Genomic DNA, 22615 nt, shown 5'->3' with positions numbered 1-22615 from the left:
GCACTTAGTATTTTGTCTGTACTGTACTGTAAAAAGATGTTGAGGTTCTTGTTGGTGATAAAATAATGGACTATTTTTCCTCAGTGTATCAGTCAAAATAGTACAAAATTATCCTGCTTCAATATATGTAACATCAAATAAGATTTAAATCAACAGTAATCTAAATGTAATCCAAAAGTAGTCAGACTACGTTACCAAAATGTGTAATCTAAGAGATTACTTTGCATATTTTTTCATGTAATCTGTATTCATAAATTATCTAGCTAAATAATATTCAGTATAATTTACTTTATGAGGAACATGTGTCTGGTTTGTGGTCGAACAGTGTATTTGACCCTACTGATAATGGGTCTGTAGGGATGCATGGGACAAAAAAGGCTCGTTTTTTTAAAAACACACCCTGTTATACTATTCTACACGTACTCTATACGTCACAAGTAGCCTGACCAGGCAAAATCAAAGTATTGTTACTCAATTGAGGAAGAGGACACCCCCAATCCATAAACACAGGTACAGCAGCTACTAGAAACTACCTGCACGAGACTGCTGCCGGCCTGTGACGTCAAGGCGCACCGCACCGCCGCCCTGCAGTGTGATTTTAGAAAAGAGCTGATGTGCTTGGGAGGACGAGGCGGCCCACCAACAGACCGATATCAGATTTGGGTCTGTCGGAAGCCATCGGATATTTCGAAACTGCACGGGCTTTGAGAAACCTCGAGAACATATGACGGGTTTGTTTTCGGAGATGCGGTTACGGGGAATCGCGCGGTGAACTCTTCGCTCGGTCGCGCGCCTCTCTGCTGCTTCTCCCGTAGCGTCGGGCTCGCGCTGGACAACCGTCGGTGCCGTTGCTGGATACATCCTCAAAACAGACAAACAAACTAAAGTATTTCGCGTTCCCATACAGTGTGACCTCCCGTGCTTGATATTTAGCTGTTGGAACGAAGCGTCAATTGGGTGGAGTTGCTGTGCGTCGTATAATATGCATGCACTCATTGGGAAACGAAGCAACTAGCGCGCTAGCAGCGCAAGCTAACCGCTGTCCCGTGTTATGACGGTGATCTGCATGCCTGTAGCGTTTTATCACGGGTTTGAGTTTGATGCCGGTCCCGGACGGGCACCCTTGACTCCTGAGATCCCCGGCAGAAATTAACTTCCCCCTCATTTTATTGACATGGCAAACGGTTAGCCCGAGCAGGCCTATCCTAGCCAGTGCGTTGGCTAGTATGAAATCAGTTCACTAGACAGCATGCGAACCCGCGTCCATAATAATGGCTTGTTTATATACTATACGGGAAGTAACACCGGGGTCAGTGAGCTTATAATAAAATATCTTATAGATATGGGGAGATTAGCTCGCTGACAACCGGTTGCGGGCCATTTGATTACAGTCAATTTGACAACAGGTTTTTAACATCCTACTAAAAGTGGCAGGCGCGCGCATGTTTCACCATGCATTTTTTCAAAGGACAACTGGGTGTCACTGTAGCAATCGCTCGGATAATAGAGGCACTGCCTCCAGCTAGCTAGCTAAATTGGTCGTCTGACGTTAAAAAACGGTAACATGCTAGTTTTCGAGTCGATTTTATGCTCTAAATAACTAGCCGTTCACACACATCTCACGTTTAATCTCAGCTGACGTCGTAGCCCGTAGTTGACACACAGTTGACTGTCTGTCAGTGAGAGAGGGGGATGCCCTAAACAACTGAACCATGTCGAGCAAAGCTTCGAGTAAAGAGAAAAAGTCCGGCTTCAGTAAGAAGCTCTTCCGCCGGGGCTCGGTGCGGTCCGTGGGAAGTTTTATGAGCAGAGTCCTAAAGACTCTCTCGACGCTTTCTCACTTCAGCTCGGAGTTACACGCACCGGAGGGCGACAAGGACGACGGGGGATTCAACGCCTTCAAGAGCGAGGGCAAGGGATCCGTCGTGTCAGATGAGAGCGACTGCGGGGGATTTCTACCCAGTGACAAAATACCCGGGGTGTCCGGACTGAAAAACCACGGCAATACGTGTTTCATGAACGCTATTTTGCAATGCCTGAGCAACACGGAGCTCTTCGCGGAGTATTTGGCTTTGGAGCAGTACCGAGGGGATGAGACCGACGAGGAGAAGCCCAAAACCAACGGTGTGGTGCTGATGAAAGGCCTCCAGGACCGGGGAGAGGTGACAGAGCAGCTGTCTGGACTTGTCCGAGCCCTGTGGACTTTTGAGTACACGCCACAACACAGTCGAGACTTCAAAGTAAGTTGTTCCGTCTGGGTTGCAGTTCACCATTAAAATTCAAAAACAATAGAAACCATCACAACGTATAGTGGTCAACACTGCATATACGTTTTCATAGCTCCTTTCAGAAGCTGTATTATATTGCCAACAAAGAATATTGACTATTACGGGTGTGCATTTGTGCAGAATGCTGTGGCAAGGAGTGCCATGCAGTACCGGGGAAATGCGCAGCACGATGCCCAAGAGTTCCTCCTCTGGCTTCTCGATCGTGTCCATGAAGACCTAAACCATATTGTGCATCCCAACAGCAGACCCTCTGTAAAGGTATGACATAATAGGTCCTACAGACCACTTCGGAAGACGTAACCGACGCTGGTCCAAGAACTTCCTGTCTCAGTTTTTTAACACTGCACAAACGTTTGAACAGAATACAACCAGCACAGCCTTTATATCATATCGAATCAGAATGTTAAACAAATACATTTAAGATGTAATTATATATGTAAGATTAAACAAAATAAAATGAATAAATGAAGCCGTGCCGGCACTGACATATAGTGCAACTGCACCTCCGGCGACCCGTCTTTAAATCCAGACTCGAGGTCCTTCGCCGATCCTACTCCCTACTCTCCACCCTGCACTTTCCTGTCAGTCTCTACCGTCCGGTTTAAAAATCACGAAGAAGCCTACAAAAATTTAAGCGAAAGTGCTGCCGGACCTTTGTGCACATCTTGCTAAGTGGTCTATAGCAGAAAACGTCTAATGTAAATGCGTCATGCGTCAACAACATCATGAAAGGAGAGAACAGAACTGAATGTTTTGTCGATGCTTGCTGAATAGAAAGAAGAAGAAAATCTAATACTTTCACCCCTTAAGATCAGCTGAAAATGAACCACTCTAACGGTTTACAAAGAACAGGGGTTTGTATTGGCAGCTCCATAAAAGCTTGAGATTTCAATCGTTTAAATAACAGAACAGGAGAAGAAGAGCCAAACGTGGGTAGATTTGTAGAGCCGTTCTGTCCTGGAATGACAGGTAGGAGTCTTATATCAGACATCAGTCTGACAACCTTCAGGGCAAGGGAGTTTAGAAGACTTAAATCCTGCCGTATATCAAATGCATGGGACATTAAGTCACATCCTAGTGCCTTTTTTGAGGATGCCTCATTTGGTTTCTTTTTATAGTCCTTGGTGTCCCGCTGGGGGTCAGGCACCTGCATACTCGCATGAGGTCATTCAGATTGATTCTGATAAATGTTGTGGTTTCCTGTAGTTTGTGACAAGAAGCACAAGGGTGACAGTTTTCTGGCTGACTGCTTGAACTGCTCTGGAGAGGCAGAAGCTAAACTAGAATCATATTTACAAACGAACAGATAAGTTTCCAGATCATTATTAATCACAGTGCTGGTGATATTTATGGATCTGTTTACTGAATTATGATGCAGGCAGCGTATAATAACATGGGTCTTCATTCTAAAATAATTCTACATTTTTTACCATAGCCACCTATTGAGGAAGATGATGGAGCATTAGAGGGACCTTCACCTCCTCTTTCAGCTGGCTCATTTGTCCAAGAGCTCTTTCAAGCTCAATACAGGTACGATGAGTGTTTGCTTGTCTCTCGGTTGTATCGAGTTGTCGTTTTGGGGTCATCACTCACTGTGGCATCTGTTGCTTTCAGATCTTCGCTTACCTGTCCGCACTGTCAAAAACAGAGCAACACCTTTGATCCTTTTCTCTGTATCTCCCTCCCGATTCCATTACCTCACACACGGTAAGTGCCCACTGCCCAGCATTCTCCAATGATAACGTCACTGTGATTTACTGTCCATGCTGCATGGTTTGATGACAACATCTGTATCTGTAAGCTAAGAAATCATTTCAGATTTAAAGTCATTTTGATGTTAGTGATATGATGGATCTTCACATATGCTTGGACATCTCTGTGGGAGTTGTAGAGTGTGGATTAAGTGATTTGAACCCTTTATAGGGCACTCCTTGAACTACTTAGAAATTCAAAATTTCAACCGTGGAGTGTTATTGGATGTTATTACAAGACTTTTGAACTTTTGTGACTTAAAAGAAAAAAAAATTGTGTTGAAAATCAAGGTCAATTAAGTTACCATATATGGTTCCTCGCCGGTCTATGGTCATTTTTTTTCACAAAATGTTTATATATAAAATAATATAAGACGTGTATATATAAAATAGAAATAAATGCATAAAACATATATAAACTTCATAGAATATTTATTTAGGAACATTTTTCTTCTATTTAGGATTTTTTTCTCTTACTTATGAAAATATTGTCTTTTATTTAGGAACACAAACACACACTTAAAACAGTGACAGTGAAGTGCAGATCTACTGAAAACAAATAATTTTGACTTATAAATAGTAAATATATAATAAGAAGTGAAAAATAGCACTAAGTACTGCTGATGCCACTTCTTTTAGCAGTGATAAGGCTCACAGTAAAGTAAACACAAATATATGCCATTTAGGTATAATACAAACTGTAATAAGTTTAAGTTTCCTACTGGATCACTGTATAATGTTATACAAATCTGTGGCAACATTCAATGCACTAATAAATACTATTGCCCTATGTTACAATGCATTATTAGTAAAAGTATGACTTATTAGACGCATCGTGCGTTTGTCCAAATATGGACACTTTGTCATTTACCTGTCACTATTTGTGACGTAGACTGATCTCTATTGATTGACTGGGAGACATCCATGCGCTTACACAATCTCACGGAGAGGCATGGCAACGCCGTTGTGATTGGTCGATTAAGTTACCAAATATGGTAACTTGCCCGATAAAGGGTTAATGCTTTTATGACTATCATAATGATGTCAGTTTTGTCCATTATGGATGTTCAATTTACATGCATGCAAAACTAATGGCTTCATTAAATTGCGAGAACTGCAGGGAGGATCTGCATTACGACCCATGACATGCCATGAAGCTTGTTATTGTTATTGGCCTTATTTATTCATGTTGATACATATTTGAGTAGACGGTAACATCCATGTCCTCTTGATTTTGTTGTTGTTAAAGCAGTCCAAACTTTTTTTGGTTAACCATAAACATACATGTCAGTTTGATGTCATTTGACTTAAATTTAGGGCTGTTCACTGATTAATTGCGATTAATCGCATCCAGTATAAAAGTTTGTGTTTACATAATATGTGCATATTTATTTTGTATTTATAAATGCATACACGTGTATATATATATTTATATTTATATATCATTTAAATTAAAATTAAATTTAATATTTTTCTTACATATATACAGGTATGAGTGTGTGTTTATAAAAAATTTTTATTCACAGTACACAGACATAAATTACGTATACACAAACTTTAAAATGACTCTGGATGCGATTAATGGTTGAACAGCCTTAAATTCATGTAAATAAAAGTGTGTAGAGTAACAATCAAGGTTATTTTAGCGTCCTAAAATGAATATAAATCCAATAAAATATTGACCTAAAAATTATTGGAAAAACTTGACTAAAGGAAGAATTGAAATAAACAATTATTTCAGAAATAAACTGAAATAATTTTAAAGCAGTTCAATTTATAATAATAAACAAAAAGTAAAATAAACCTATACTAATAAATTAATTAATCGTATAAAGCAACATAAACATTATAAAATGACAAAAGCATATACCAAAATTGCTAAAACGTTAACTAAAATGAATATAAAAATATAAGCTAATTTGAAATATTAGTAAAACTATATAAAACTAAACTATAATAACTCTTGTAATAATATGCAGTTTTATGTTTTAAACATTAAGGAATGGGCTGAAATGATTTTCTGTGATAACTGACAGCATGCCCCAAATGCCATTATTAGTACTAACTTGTATTTAACTATAATATTCCCTTAAAGCCAGTTTAATAATTTAAATCCTGAAATAGTTGCTTTCACCTTGATTTAGGTGCTAAATATACTTTCCCTCATTATTTGAGAGCGGAAATTATCCAGTGCTTCTGTTCTCCTGAGGTTCTGTAATGCTATTTAAGGAGACCGTCACAGTAGTTGATCAAGTGGAGCAGTTGGTTTAATATAGAGCCAATTGAAAGCTGCTGAATTGATTAGACCACATGAAAGATTAAAGAAGCCATACTGTTAGAAGAAAGAGTGATTTACAGCACACCTGCCCCTCATAGAAGACTACAAGTGAATAATAGCTCCCGGGAGAGATGCTGAGCAGGATTCACGTCTTGAATAAAACCCCCACCAGTGATATCTTATCATTCTTAATACAAGATGTTCCACATCATAAAGGAGAAATGAGGATTTGTGACCCGTCCGCCCACAGTGACTTTCTGCACTGTCGGCATCTCTCCTCTTGGAAAAACATTAAAACATTAGCACGGCACGATAGTGGATTCGGCTTTGCCAGCGTGAGGAATGACTGATCTGAGGACGAGAAAATATGGGCTGGAAGTTCAGTGATGTGTGTTTTAAGCGATAGTCTCCCTGGCTACATCTGGATTTGTCTTAAGGTCTCTTACGCGTACAGAGCAACAACTCCACTTGCTATGCGTATTACTTCACAGACCATTCAACCCTTACTCGTCCCATGATGTGCTCTTGATGTGGGCAGATGTTAATGAAGAGTTGTTGATTTAGCCGGCAATGGGCTCTTATCTAGGGCCAATACACAGATGTTGATGTGTAGCTACTTGAGTTTGCTGGTTATAGCTCAGTGTTGTTAACTGTAATGTAAGTTTTAAAGGCTTCACTTGTGATCTTTTGCCTTTGTGACGGTGGCTGGTAACGCCAGGCTGTTTCTGAGGGATCGAATAATATGCAATAAACACTTTCATTTCATGACTTGCCTCTAACTCATAAGGTTCAATTTCACTTGACTTTCTTTAGGCCTCTGTATGTGACCGTGGTATATCAAGGCAAGTACTCTCACTGCATGAGGATCGGTGTGGCCGTACCACTCAACAGCACTGTGTCCAGACTGAGAGAGGCCGTGTCACGTGAGACAAAGATACCGCCAGACCAGGTGCAGTCCATGGAGTTTTAGTACGATGGCGTTATTATGTGATTAAAGTATATCACTGGTTTATAATGGTGCATTAACCCCATAGATAGAAGAGTTATCTAGTATAGTAACATAATTAAAGCAAATATGTTATCTTTGTACTGTGGCTTTCTTAAAGGAATAAATATGGCATTCCGTTGATTCAGATTTTAATGAAACTGATTAATCATACATGTCAATATTTGAGAAAAGCCACACACAGTTTTCACAATATATTGACAGCCCAAGAAATAAATGTACATTTACGCATTTTGCAGACGCTTTTATCCAAAGAGACTTACAGTGCATTATACACTATTCTATACATTTGTTTCGGAGTATGTGCAATCCCTGGGATCGATCCCATGACCTTGGTGTTGCTAGCGCCATGCTCTAACCACTGAGCTACAGGAAAGCATTTTATAATATACAATTCAGTAGAAAGCTCTTAGAATTGGATAGATGGCACAAAAGAATTACCAGTTTGGCGAATCATGAGTCATTCACTGCTTGGTTTAAAGGATAAAAGCTTATTAAATAAGATTTCAGTCCTTTTTTAAAAATGGAAATTATTTTACTGCGTTTGATGTGGCCAAGAAGAAACAAGCGAATCATTGATCCCTCTTTGAAACAGAAAATCTTCACTGTTGCCCTAAATACAGTATCGGCTTTATACAGAGGTGTGGTCTTTAACCGAGAAATTGCTGTTTGCATGTTTCGTCTCACCATATATCAGCTATTTCCTGTGTTTGCCTTGAGTTTCAATCAGTCCTGACGTCTGTATCTCTTATGTCTGTGCAGTTTGTCCTGACTGAAATGTATTACGATGGTTTCCACCGCTCCTTTTGTGACGATGACGACGATCTTGATATCATTCAAGAAAGTGACTCAATCTTTGCTTTTGAAACGCCTGAGACTTTTAGATTAGAAAACATTCGCTCTAAACGAGGTACTTTTTCTATGTATTGCACTTTGGTTTAGAGAAATTGGATATGTTGTTATTGAAACATAAAAATGAAAAACCTAGATCCGGAGCCACTATTTAAGTGTATTTGAGAGTTTAAGATGGTATCTAGCTGTTTTATTGTTTGTTTTGGTGATAATCGGCAGCAATTTATTTTCCAACAATTTCCAGGGAGCCTCCTCGCAAACCTGAATCAAAACAATTTAAAATACGGAGCAGAAAACAGCCGGACGCCATCCTTCATGCAGGGTGCGGTGAATCCAGCATCACCCAACAAAAACAGTGGATGTGAGAAAATGATTCTGCTGATCTGTAACCGAGCCTGCACTGGACATCAAGGACGAAGGTGAAAATAAACAAATATTCAGATGATTGTCTCGCTGTTGTATTAACACAGTTCTATTGTAAAAGCGAGAAAATATGATTAAATGACCTCTTTTAAGAAAAAGTTGAAAATGATTTTTAGGAACATTGCCAGTCTAAGACAATGTAGCACAAAGTAGAAAATCAATGCTATATTTGTATTCTAGGTTTGGACTGCCTTTTGTACTTTATTTGGAGCGCAGTGTGACTTGGGATGTGTTACAGAAAGAAATTCTAGAGAAAATGCGACACCTACTAAGGCCAGGAGTTTACATCCAGGTCAGTGATGCCATTTAATCGAACATAGCTCTAAACATTGCAATGGTGGGAACAATAAACTATTTCACAACGCTGAAACTTATTTTGCCATGTCAGTTTTAAAGTGCTTCAACCTGATTGTAATGAAGTTGACTGATGACTTTAGGTGGGACCCTTTAGTCTGCGTGTGGTCGGTGTGGTTGGAATCACATACCTGTTGCCACAGGAGGAGCAACCACTGTGTCACCCCACTGTGGAAAGGTTTGTCTTGTATAAATACTCTTTACTGAGCACATTGTGTTATTTTGTGCTGTTGTGTTATAACTTTCTGTTCATAAAAACTAAAGTACTTTTAAAGCAACGGTGTCTTGATCTATACAAAAACGTTTGCATAACATTGGCAATATAATGACACCAAGAATGCAGCTTTTAAATGGAGCTTCATGTTGGGTTTTGTGAAGAGCATGATTTGAGCTTTACAGCAGATTAGTCTGCTCCACCTGTGCACAGTTAGCAGGAAACTGAGAAGCTTTTCACTACGGTCTGTGCTGCAAACATATTGTAGAGAAGTGAATGTCAAGAGGGGAATTCAGTCCAGTGATTTAGCCAGTGTTGTGCTGCACTCTCTGACCGGAGGTGTCTGTGTTTTACAGATGCTTGAGCGGCAGTTCTGTTAGTCATTTATCCAGTTGAATGCTTGAAAAAACCTCAGCAGAAGTGCTACAGCAGTGGCTGTTTCACGTCATTGACATACATACTGTTTTTATGTAGCTTAATCAAAACTTGTCGTCGATGTGGTAACAAATCTTTGGTTATGTCATCTGTAACATGATTTGAATCACAGTTGGTTTTTGTGTTCATGGCAGCAAGTAAAGCTTGCTTATATTGTTTTATTTTTAATAGTCAACTTCAGATTAAGTGAACAAACATGTTTCATTTTTTTCAAACGTTTTTTGTAGAGCATATAAATCTTGTGGGCCTGGAGGACCTCCTCATGTTAAGATTGTCGTGGAGTGGGACAAAGAGACCAAGGAATAGTAAGTGAAAGTGAACAACAACTGCTAAAAGTTTATTTTATACAGTGGCCCTAAATATATAATTGGACACTGAAATATAATTTTCAAGCAAAACATTTCACAAAAAGAGTTGGAGTATGGACGGTTTCTTTTAAACAAAAATAATGGAATGTGTCCATAAAGAATAAAATGAAATACACATGTGGTTGCTCTGCAGGGACACCCATGAGTAAAGAAATTGTGCATTAAAATGCACTTTATTTAATTACACTTAGTACACTTCCATAAGTACTTAAAGTGCTTTATTTTCACACAATGTTGGTACTTAATATACTAAAAATATAGTCTTTAGTCTTTACTGCTTCTTATATTCATGGTCTCTCAAAATGGCACAATTGAGTACATTTAGATCTTTGTATTTTTATCTTAAAAAGTGCTAAAGACTATTTTTTTGTAAATTAGGTACAAAATCAGTGTGTTAAAATACAATACATTAAATACATTTATGTGTATTTTGGTGCACTTTGTTTCACACGGGACCTGTGTGAACTTGTGAACGGATAGTTCACCCAAAAATGAAAATTCTGTCATCATTTACTCACACGCAGGTTGTTCCAAACCTGTGTAAATTTCTCTGTTCTGCTAAACACAAAGGAAGATATTTAGAAGAATGTCAGTAACCAAACAGATCTTATTCCTTCATTGACTGTCATCGTTTTAATTTTCTCTACTGTGGGAGTAAATGGGGGATGAGATCGGTTTGCTTACTGACATTCTTCCAAATATCTTCCTTTGTGTTCAGCAGATCTAAAGAAATTTATACAGGTTTGGAACAACCTGAGGGTGAGTAAATTCATTTTGGGGTGAACTATCCCTTTAAGGTTAACTAGCACCAGTTGAGTTTGGTATTTTTAATCATTTAGAAGCAATAAATATGGCCTTAGTATCCCAGTATTTGTGGCCACTGTGCATTGGTAGTTTTTAGTGGTTTTTGTAAATGCAATCCAGACAGTAAGTAAATGTCTACAAGTCCCACTCATGAGCTCAAAACTATACAGCAACCGAACACATTTCTGTCCAACTACAAAAGAAAGGTCTTGAAAAATTCTGTTTGAAGTTGAACATTACCAAATGCATTCATGCAATAAACCTTCTCTGGCCGAATATTTGAGAATAAACCCACCGTAATAAATAAATGTTGACGTCACGGTGGAAGCTAGCAGATGTGCCTGACTGCTCTGATGAGAGGTTTGTGAGCCGTGTGTGTTGTGTTCTCTGCAGTCTGTTTGGACACACTGAGGAAGAGTATATCCCTGATGCTGAGAGTGTGTATCTGCACAGAGAACAGCACCATCAGCCACAGGCATGCACCCTCGCTCAATGCTTCCAGCTCTACACCAAAGAGGAGCAGGTAACCATCATCTCCCATCTCATCCGTTTGTTACCCCTGCAAAACGTATACTCTTCTCCTGTTGCTGTTGTGGACACATAACGTCAAGGTTGCTGCATTTCTGCTGTCAGTGCCTTTTTTAAATTGCCGGTTCTTTGTAAACATCCTAAACCTTGGAAAGTCTCCACACAGGGTATAAATATACCCTGTGGTTAGCCAGAACTGGCCTCGGTCAAATCTGGGTTTGGAGCTGCTTTCTGGAAAATGAAGACGTAGCCAGATTTGCAAATGTAAAAACTCTCTTGAAACATTAGGTTTTTCTTCATGGCTGCTTCCTGTATGTGTTCCAGTTGGCACCTGATGATGCCTGGCGCTGCCCCCACTGCAGACAGCTTCAACAGGGCCGGATCAAACTCAGCCTGTGGACCCTGCCTGATGTTCTCATACTACATCTCAAGAGATTTAGACAGGTACTGTGCTAGAACAACAAAATTGACCAAAATAGTGGTTTTAGCATGTTTACAAAATGTTTAAAAATTATCGTATGGCTTTCCTCTGTTGCGATTGGATGGGTAAGGTTGTGACTACCAAGTATGTTTTGTTTCCTCTCTGATACTTATGAATCTCCATTATGTCTTCTAGGAAGGTGACAGGAGGGTGAAGATGCAGAACATGGTGAGGTTTCCTTTGATTGGCATGGATATGGCACCCCATGTGGTGAAGAGAAGCCAGAGTAGCTGGAGCCTGCCCTCCCATTGGTCACCATGGAGACGACCCTATGGACTTGGCCGTAACCCTGACGACTACCTTTATGACCTGTATGCGGTTTGTAATCATCACGGCAACATGCACGGAGGACATTACACAGGTGTAGTACAAGCCTTTAGTTTAATACTATATTGTGTGAGCGTTTTGGTTTGTTGGATTTAATAATGGCCTCATTTCTGTCATTTACTTACATGTATTTACATTACATTTTCCAGCTTACTGTAAGAACTCCATTGATGGGCAGTGGTATTGCTTTGATGACAGTGAAGTTCAGCCTGTAGCTGATGAGGACGTCTGCCAGCAGACCGCATACATTCTGTTCTATCAAAGGAGGACGACTATTCCCTCCTGGTCGGCTAACAGCTCTGTTGCAGGTGACTCTCTTCTTATTGGGTTTTGTATCGACATGTTTGCTGACTTATTTGTCTTGTTAATGTGGAGGTGCTGGTAAATGAGCTCTTCCTCAGACTTAAAAAAATCAGAAATGTTTTTTTTGAAGGATTTAGTGGTTGTCTGCTAGCTTCAAGGAATCTGTATTCTGAAACTTTAGTGTTCTCTTAAAAGTTGACAAAATTGTGGGGAAGTGAACCAAAAATATTGATGACTTGTCTTCCACCCTAGGGCTTATGCAAATTTAAGTCCAATAAAATGTTGTATAGCTTAACAACGTCTCCTCTCCCTATCACCACCTGCCACAGACTAGCAATAACCAGTAGAAAGTCATGATTTATGGCTGTTACAAAAAAAAGGACATTTGCTGTATAAAAAATGTAGCCCTTTGATATGTCCAGAACAAACTGGAGCCCTATGAAATTCTTTTGTAATGTTTAGGATTTTGTTTTTCATTTTTTTACTACACAGGTAATACATTTTTGCAGACATGGAAAATAAGTGTACTACAGAATTTACTCATAGACTTATAAAATAACTGGATGATACAGTGTTTTTTTTAACCTAAAAACAGGGTATACCTATGTTAATATAAATCAGTATTTTACATCAGTTTTTTAAGCCTATTAATGTTTAATTACTGATTTAATTAATACATTTTAATTTATTTTAATTTACCAAAGTAAATAAAATAGGATAGTAATTTTTTTATGTGGGTGTGTCATAGTTAACGGGGTTCTCCACGAGGGGGCCGTTTTCCAAAAGGGGGCCCCAGCCAACTTCCAAGAGGGCCTCAAAATGACTAATAATTTAAAATTAGAGCATTGAAATACATAAGAAACGGAAAACCATGAATAAACAATTGTCTAGTTAATGTCAAGCTCAAAATTATTTTATTGGAAAGAAATTGTCAGTTTTTGTGAGGCGGAAAGGAACCTTTGAATATTGTTGAACACAATGGCAGGCCTTGGAGTCAAGAAGGTTGAGAACCCCTGATATAGAGTGAGATGCAGACGCTAAAAAACACTAAAAGCATCACGCGTGCAGTACATGAAACCATGCCACTGATTCACTCAGACACGCAGAACATAAAACATTAAACGGCGGCTGAATAATTATTTACGACTTTCATAGCACAATTTTTAGAATTTTATTAGCTGTTCAGCGCTAGTTCCTGGTTAAGAAACACAATTTGCACAAACTTACAAAATATAAAATGTGCTAACACAGGAAAGAAACCTGCTCATCAGACCATTTCATTTTATCTTAGCAATGACCAAGATTACACTGTATCTATCTCAGGTTCCACTAGCTCGTCTTTATGTGATCACTGGGTTAACCGGCTCCCGGGCAGCAGGCCACCCAGTGTGGCATCTGGAGCCTCTTCTAGACGCACATCCCTCATCTCTTTGGCCGAGTCAGTGGAGTTTCCCGGTGACCGCAGCGAAGACGATGGTGAGGAACACTGTCACATCTCTTAATTCTAACCTCGATGTTCATCTTTTCTTGTTGCTTTATGTAAATCTGTAGAAGCTAAGTAGTACCACATTATGCACTCATCTTCTTGGTGTCTTTTATTCTGTGTGTTGTGCCAGTGTTTCACTCTTGCCTTTCTTTTATTGTCTTCTCTCTTGTAGCTTTAGCGCTTACTAACACAGGATCTCCCGCCTTGCTCAGTTAAGAGACAACTGCATGCTAATGCTCTTTTCATTCAGTCTGGTATCAGCGCATTGGTTTCAATCTCTCTGTCCTTGCCTTTTAGGAGGATTCTCAACGCGGCCCTTCGTGAGGAGCATTCAACGGCAGAGCTTGTCCTCCAGATCTTCGGTTACCAGTCCTCTAGCTTTTAGTGAAAACGGGATGAAACCTTCCTGGTCCCTGTCGACGAAACTCCAGATGAGATCCAACTCGCCCTCACGATTCTCTTTGGACTCCCGCTCTTCTCCTCCTCTGGAGAGGATTGGAGAAGCTTGTGATGACAAGGTGTCCACATCTTGTTTCGGCGGTTACAGCAGACATGAGCGTCAACCAAGTAGTAAAGCCCCTCTGGCCATGATGGAGGGTAACGGTAGCGATGACGGCAACGGGAAACACATCCTGGATGAGGCATATTGTAGAGCTCCGGTACAGACTGACAAGAAGAGCTCCAAAGGTGAGCCTGTAGACAACAACAACCAGATTAACGCTGTGGATCAAAACACGGTCGGAGCGCTCTCCAAAGAGCAGAAGCATAAGGTATCAGGATCGGGTCAGAAAGCAGAAGTGTCCGGCAGCAAGAAGAGCTCCACCAAGACTAAAGGCGATCAAGAGAAGTCCTCGAAGAAGCGGCAGAGCACCTCATCCATAACAAAGTCTCCATCTTCACAAGTGTCTTCCAGCCCTCAAACAAAGGGCACCAAATCGACCAATCTTAAAGAAAAGAGCGATTCTCCCAAGAGCACCAAGGGTACACCTTCAGGAACGCCCTCCAGAAGGAAAGAGTCCCAAGCGCAGGTGTCTCCAGTGTCAGGCGGCACAAAAGTCAAGCCGTCGCTTACCTCCACACCACAATCCTCTGCGTCTCCATCACCCACTGCCAAGAAAAGCTCCTTGGCGGCTGAGAGAAACTCCATCTCCTGCAAGAAAAAGCTGGCGGAGAGGGGCTCCAGCAAGGACTTGGCACCCACCAGTCCCCTAGCAGAGAAGTCCAAAGCCAACGCCACCCCGAGGACATCCCAGCTCAGAAGTGGCGAGGGAAGCCGTCCGGAGAGGAGGACGATCAGAAGCTCCAGCAGTAGCTCCTCAGTCACCAGCCTGCGCTCCCCAAGCATCTCCTCAAGAGACCTCCACCGCTGCAACAAGTCGGAAGACAAGGGACTCTCGTTTTTCAAGAGCGCGCTTCGGCAGAAAGAGACCCGACGGTCTGCCGACCTGGGCAAGACCACGATTCTCGCCAAGAAGGCTTCCGAGAGGACAGCCAGATCCAGCAGCCAAAATAAACTCAATAGTGTCGAAGACGGAGAAGGATCGGGGAGCTCCTCCAAGCAGGTCTCTCCGGAGCCACGCTCCTGCAAGGCCACCGTGGAGAAAGACTCCTCGAAAACGTCGACCCCTGTCAAACGCTCTCTTTTACCAGTGGGCAAGTCGAAGTCTTCCAATTCGGAGACGAATGTTCAGTCTCCCGTCAACAGCAAGAGGCCACTTGAAAAGATGGCATCCTCTAGAAAGCTTTCTTCCAGCATGCAATCCTCTGCACGGCCAACACAGACGCCTCAATGAAAATCCGAATAGCAGTTTCATTATTTTCTGTAATGCAGCTATTTTTTGATGTGCCTAAGAAGAATATAAAGTATATAGTATATACCTGTATTTTACTTTTCTCAAAGAAAATATGTAAATGATCAGAAGCGCCTTTCTATCCTGCCATGGAACCAAATCGTTGCCTCTGGCAAGGTATGGTATATGAATCTACTACTGTTCACCAGTTAGGAATGTTTTAACATAGCACTTTGTATATATTTTTCTCTCTCCAATACTGCTTAACTCTAACAGAAGATATGTAAAATACTTTTTAACTTTCTTTCTTCGGTCACGTGATGAAATTCCTCGGAGCGCTGTACCAGCTTGCTCCACTTCTACACTTGGTGCTATTTAAAGTCCAGTGGGCCACGGGCGCTGATACAGTAGCGTTACATCATGAAATTTTGCGACCTACTGGGGTTTCGCGATTTCATTGGTACCTCTCCGAGCCTGCTCTCGAACCCCAACCGTTTTCTTTTTGTATCTGAGAGTAGCTACAAGTGTTCAAGTAGCATTACTGCCCTTACAAATGTGTGCAACAATGGTGACTATTGACCGTTAGCTGAAATGTTACTGTGTGAATGTGATCAAATAGCAAGTTAGTGGAGGACAATCTTTGAGCTGTTTATTCCTGTGTGATCTTCATGGAGGAAGTGTAGGCCCTGCATGATTTTGTTTTGTATATTTGGGGGGGTTATAATGAGAGACTCACATGGTCATACTTGAACCATTTCATTTCTGCCAAATCCAATGCCAACCTATCAGCAGTTAATTTTGCTTGCTTTGAATCCTTGTGTGACAGTTCTACCTTCATATTGATCCGTGGACAAGCTGTGCAATAGTTTTTAACACGTTGTAGGGGAAAATATATTGACAAGAAACACATTGAAATTAATAGAAACAATAGATTTTAAAGGAAAATACTGTGCATATGCAATAGTAATGGGAGATATTTAATCAAAGCATCACAGACGGATTTTCAGGAATGTTCCGCCTCGCCATAATATGCCTCAGATGCGTTTAACAGGTTTTTTTTTGTGCCAAGGTTATGTGATTAGCGCTGGGTTTAATGTCCAGTTGCGAAATATATTTCCCTTCTCCAGTAAGCTGGGACAAGTTCATCCGGACTAGTGCGAATGTTATTTTTGATGGGAGGAATGTATGGTTAAGCAAGTCATTTGAATACTGTGACATCTGCATAATGGTGTCATTAAATCAGCTGTCGTTCAGCTCGCTGGCCTGTAATTAAAACATTAATCCACGCAGTGCAGATGCAACTATTAAAACTTCTCATGTTCATGCTGCTTTTGGTCTTGGTGACGCACCCTTATCGCTCAAAACGCAGATACTTTAGCAATGACCTTACTAATGTGTAGCAACCTAACTTTTTTTTTCCGTGCAACTGGCCCGTATTGTGTGCACTGAAGAAGTATTTGTACAAAAGCAGTATTGCATGATGCATGCACTTAACTATGCAAGTGACCGTTGCTAAACAAGACTAGTCTGGTTAGCGATGTCTGCTTTTTTGATTCCAACAGAGAGCATGAATCCTTTCTTTTATTGCTTTTTTGCACACTTTTGTAGAACTTCATTTTAAAAAACTGTAATATAAGAACATAAATTATTAGCTTTAACAGCTCACGTCGGCATTGTATTTTCATGCTGTTTTCCATTTATACACTACCTTTTGTTATTAACGCTGTTATTGTTTTAATTCGTAAAGGAATAGTTCACTTTCAAAATGAAAATTCTGTCATCATTTGATAGATGTCTTCTCTTCTGCAGAACACAAAAGAAAATATTTTGAAAAATGTTGGTAATCAAAAACCTTCTATGGACACAAAACCAATGCAAGTCAATGGGGACCAACGGTTTTTGGTTACCGACATTTTTCAAAATATCTTTTGTGTTCTGCAGAAGGTGAGCTATTCCTTAAGGTGTCTAAGGGTCCCTCCATGAGTTTATATTTTTATAGTATTTCTATAGTTTGATTTTGCTGGTCATCATGCTTTTAGATATAGTATGTACTTTAATATCACCTGTGTTTCTTCACTATACTGTAGGTATTCATTCGGTGCACACGATTCCCTGCAGTACTGACACACTAAATGTCTTTCACGTCATTCCATGTCTTAAGTTATGAAATTGTCGCACCACGACACATATGGTGCGAACCATATGGCAGATCTGTACAGAGATTTCTGAGAAGTGCTGTTACCTCTTCAGTCTTGTTGCATATGGGATCTTTTAAACCGCTCAAGGCTGGCTCAGATGAACAATACGAGATGGTCTTATCAGGATAGGACAGATTATTTTATCATTATAATAAAGCTGTATCAGTCTTACGGTATGATATGTGTGCTCTTGGTTTACACACTGGACTTGAGTGATTTCTTTTTGTCCCAGAACAGTTGTAATGTACTGTTCACAAACTGGTACCCACTCGGTGGGCCGATAACTGGGCTGCCATTTTATTATATTAACAGCAGTCTGGGTCGACCATAAGAGGAAAATAATATTTGGTTAAAACAAGAACCATGTAAATGTTTGGTTGCATGAGACTGTGTCAAATGCTTTAATTTATTTGTACATTTATGTGTGTATGCACTTTTTTATTTTGAGGTTTTTATATTGTTTTAAAGAACGCATTTCATTTGTATTCATAACATGTCTCCCCAATGTAAGTTGGAGGTTGAATTATAATTAAAAGATGGACCTGCATTAAAGGTCTGAGCTCAGATTGTTCTTGAAATAATTATTTTCATTCATTTGAATTTGCTTGCTGTCAGAGTCAGACCAAGCACATGCTTCTCTAAAGGCCATAAAAATGGGAAAGTATGTGATTTCTGTAGTGATTTTATTTCTAAATATTTATTTAGTAATTGGTCTATGTAATTGCAAAAAAAACCCTAAAAGTTCTTTATTCCATATCAAGAAGGAACTTTAAAAGTTATGGAAAACGGTATGAAAACTACATACACTGTATTGTCCACTGTTGACCACAAGGTGGAGCAGATAGCCTTTCTTTCAGAAGTACAGTTTCACTCTTAAAATCTCTAACTGTGATTTACTAAATGTTTGGGTGCAACAATTTGCAGTAAAAAATTGGTACATTTTAAAGCCGTGAAATCAATTAATTATACCGTTTAAATTGAGTAAATGTATGTAAAAAATGAAGTAAGTTTGAGTAACTCAAATATTTCTATTAGAATTCACCAAAAATATTAAGTGTATACAAAAATATAATTTATTGCTTAAATACTTGTATTATTTAAGTTTATTTAATGAAAAGAAATATGTGCATTTTAGAGAAATTAACAGTTGGATTTTAATAACATTTTTAATACATCCCACTAAAAAAACTCTTAAATGATTTAAAAAGTTTTTATTAAGTTAATAGAGCTGTTTCTTTCTGTGATATTTACTAAGCCACTTAATTACGCGAGCTCCTCTTACAAACCTGCATTTAACTGAGCAACTGGCACCAAAATTACTTGTTGCCTACACCTACTTAAAAGTTCCCTCTCTCTCATTAAAAAAGAAATAACAAATAAATTAAAGTAAATTGCCGTCTAGTCAAATAATTGTTTCTCAATTGCACTTTGCTCAACTTTGTTGATGGGCACTCATGTCATCTCAAATGTACAACTCTCTTTGACAATGAAGGACTTTCTGTTTCTGCAAATTGTTATTGTTGTGATCATCCACTGAAATCACGACCTGGAACCAAAATGCATTTCCCGTTCTTTAATCATTTTGTGCGTTTACCACCAGGTCAAGATTTCTAACCGCAACCTCTTACACTCAAAGCAAAAGGTGCACATGTAGATTAATGCATGTAGCCTAATCATTTCAGATCTGTGCGGCTAAGCTCCACCAATGTTGAAATCCTAAACTTGCTCCTCGTCTGCCTTTTCATTTTTTCCACAGTACAGGAGCGGGTTGAAATTGTCATCTCTGCTTCTCATCCAAACCGCCCGTGTTGTCCTGCATGATCGCTTGAATAGCAGCCAAAACGTTTGTGCATTGCAGAGAAAAGTAGGCTGTTATTTCATTTGAGGCCTCAATATACGCCTTAACCTGAACGCACATTTTTGAGGGCTCATCCCTCCCTCAGCATCTCCAACCCCAGGAGACAACTAGAATATTTATTGTTTGCTTTAAGCTTAACTACACTCGGTTTTTACACTGCTCGGCAGAGGTGAAAGCCGTCGCTAAGCAAACTGCATTGATGGTGTTCGGAGGCACCAGCAGACTTAATATCATGAACTGCATTTCAAACATCCTCTCTTTTCCGTTTCTGTTTGCCTTTTTTAAATACAGCATCATCAGCATCTCTCTTTTCCCCTTTGTTATTCTGACAGCCTTTTGTGTTCGTGAACAGCCTGCCTTTTTTTCCAGTAGTGTTATCATTAGCAGCTATTTTTGAGGACTGGCAAGTGCTCTGGGTGTTGAGTGCAAACGCGCTGCTGAATATTTAACATCTGCGATATTAATTTACACGCTCTAGAAGAGGCTCACTTAAAGCACTTCTTATACAGTTTAATCCATAAACGATTTACAGATTGGAGGAGTCTCATCGGTAACATTTCCATTCTTGGCGGCATTTTATGTTTGCCATTAGGTTGAAAGCTTTCCTCTTTACTGTTAGTTTGAGATTTCCAAACTCCAACCTAGAAATTTTGTTGATCGCCAAATTCTGTGAATTTTGGTTGTGTGTCAAAACATACAGCACTTCCTAGCTAGATGGCATTTTTTTATCATAGGCGCATTTAAAACATTGGTTTCCCCATCATAAACCATTTCTCTGCTTCTTATCCTGCCTGTATCTGCAGTGAGATCGACGATTCATTCCCGGCCACACGAAGACCTGATAGTATGAGCTAATTCTGACAGTTAGTAGTGGGACTGTAAGAGTCATTCACTGGCCATTAGAGCTCAGCCCACAGGTGATATCATGTCACTTCCTTTCATTCCCCTACAGTGTTACACTACTGTGTGTGCCATCAGTCCGCATCCCACAAGACCCGTGCACCGGAAGCCTTAAATCTGCCTTGTAAGCCCTGCGCACATGTTCGGGATATATTTTTTAGCAAGATTGGCGACAGAAGGAACAGCCCATTTTTAGAAAGCCTCTAAAAGCTCCCAACTGTTTCACGTCCAGCCTCAGCGAAGGCAGTGCGAATAAACAAGACCGTCAAATTATGCTTATTTACCTTTGAGATGCAAATTTTTCGTTTGTGCCGTGCCTTTAGTCAAGGGCAGAGGGACGCCGAAAGGATGGAAAAATGTGTTGAATACCAATCAACGGAGGCCTCCTTTGTGTGCATGTTGACCTCTAGCTGTGACTGCGCTAAGAAAGATAATGCGTCTGTCTCATTAGAGGCACGGATATAAGAGAATCGGTTCAATACAATCAACAATAATTGCTGTAAATTTATCTAAAAAAACCCAGAAGGATTCTTAAAAGGTCAGTTTGGATGAAATGAAAATGTCACTATTTACTCAGCCTCACTTTGTCTAAAGAGTTTATTTTGTTGAAAAAAAAAGGTGAACATAAGTAGAATGGTCATGCTGGACGTTTTCACAGAATGCAAATCAATGTGTCAAGCTCTGATACAGTATATTTGTGTTCTATTTGAAGTGTTCCTAAGCGATAGTTACTTTTGAGTGAGGAACAGACAACACAATTTCATGGCAAAACGTAACTATTTCCCGATGTGGCTAATTTTGGCTTTTATGTCATTTATGAATTTGTACGATCTCATTCGTAAATTGCAAGACGATTGCTTTCACGCCAGTGACGTTAGGTTTAGGGGCGGGGCTTCAGTGTTGCTTTTTTCTAGTAATCTACATTTTTGTACGATTCACAACGTACGCATTCATGCAAATTAGCGATTGCGTAAAATAATGACTCATTCCCATGAGATAAGATTGAGTTATTCACTAAAAATCTTGGTGTTCATTTGTGTTCATACATAAAGAATGCATTAGAACCCATTATAATTAAACATTTTGTCCACACTGGATGCGTCCGGTGTAGACACGGTGTACATATTCACAAGCGCGGCATTCAAAAATGTAAACAACTTGAGGACACCATGATTGGAGCTGTTTTGTGGCTTTTGTGATAAATGTAGAATGTAGATAAGTTGCGACTGAAAGTGCCTAAAGTAGGACTAAGAGATGAAATACAACAATGCAGTGCTATGTACAGTATCATCAAAGCGGATAAAAGAACACAATGTGCCAACAAAGATGACAAGTAAATGCCACTAGCATTAGCTTTCCGTGTGTTTATGTCTTGTAACAATTTAAAATGATAGTGCAAAAGCCTCTTAAGCAAACCATTTTTCATAGCTTTTTATTGTCTGCATACAGTAAAATCGCCAGTGTTAAAAAGGAAACACTGTGTTAAAAAGGTCAAATTAACACTCACAGTGTATATTTAATCCACACTCTCACAGCGTGGATTATATAAACACCGTGAGAGTTAATTTGACCCTTTTTAACACTGGCGATTTTGCTGTAAGAACACTTAAAGGTTCTTTACGGAACCATACAGCTTGAAAAATAACCTTTTGGAAACCTTTAATTTGTAGCCTTTATTGTAAAATAATTTGAATGTCTGGTATATTAATATCATTCTAACCTTTTGTTGTTTATAGTGCATGGCAACATCTGTTTTGCTTGTTCTCGTACAGTCGTACAAGATGTCTGGAGGCAACACAACAGGAGGTAGACAGTATAGATACACGCTCCACTACGACCAGCTGTTTAAAGTGCACGTATGATGCCATTTACGTGTGCCCACCTCGTCTGCTGTGCCGTGTTCCTCTTGTTTGCAATCAATTATTTCAGTCTTCCTCAGTGCAGCAGGTTACCTCAGTAATTCACCAGTGG

The 22615-nt window shown here is 39.7% G+C and overlaps 1 protein-coding gene across 2 annotated transcripts; it reads left to right on the top strand.

The window, feature by feature from the left end:
- Positions 1-511: 511 nt before the first annotated feature.
- usp31 (ubiquitin specific peptidase 31) lies at positions 512-18450 on the top strand. 2 transcript variants are annotated; one of them, XM_057345674.1, is made up of 17 exons: positions 512-2240; positions 2409-2546; positions 3724-3818; positions 3903-3995; positions 7131-7266; positions 8086-8233; positions 8420-8594; positions 8779-8890; positions 9036-9130; positions 9829-9906; positions 11167-11296; positions 11626-11745; positions 11918-12143; positions 12259-12417; positions 13736-13888; positions 14071-14109; positions 14196-18450. In XM_057345674.1, the coding sequence occupies exons 1-17, from the start codon at positions 1713-1715 to the stop codon at positions 15689-15691; spliced, it is 3921 nt and encodes a 1306-aa protein (XP_057201657.1). In that variant the 5' UTR covers positions 512-1712; the 3' UTR covers positions 15692-18450. The 2 variants fall into 2 exon arrangements, with proteins under 2 accessions (XP_057201657.1, XP_057201658.1); XM_057345675.1 differs by lacking the exon at positions 14071-14109 and having other exon boundaries at positions 513-2240.
- The last annotated feature ends 4165 nt before the right edge of the window (positions 18451-22615 follow it).

This window comes from Triplophysa rosa, linkage group LG11 (assembly GCF_024868665.1).
Source record: "Triplophysa rosa linkage group LG11, Trosa_1v2, whole genome shotgun sequence".
In the NCBI taxonomy this organism is placed as follows: Eukaryota; Metazoa; Chordata; class Actinopteri; order Cypriniformes; family Nemacheilidae; genus Triplophysa; species Triplophysa rosa.
This window is presented reverse-complemented; position numbering and strand designations above follow the sequence as displayed.

Excerpts from the sequence above, each read along its gene's own strand:
- usp31 (XM_057345674.1), top strand. The coding sequence starts at position 1,713 with ATGTCGAGCAAAGCTTCGAGTAAAGAGAAAAAGTCCGGCTTCAGTAAG. Across the intron at positions 2,547-3,723 it reads ACAGCAGACCCTCTGTAAAG|CCACCTATTGAGGAAGATGA; the intron begins GTATGACATAAT and ends TTTTTACCATAG. Across the intron at positions 13,889-14,070 it reads TGACCGCAGCGAAGACGATG|CTTTAGCGCTTACTAACACA; the intron begins GTGAGGAACACT and ends TCTCTCTTGTAG.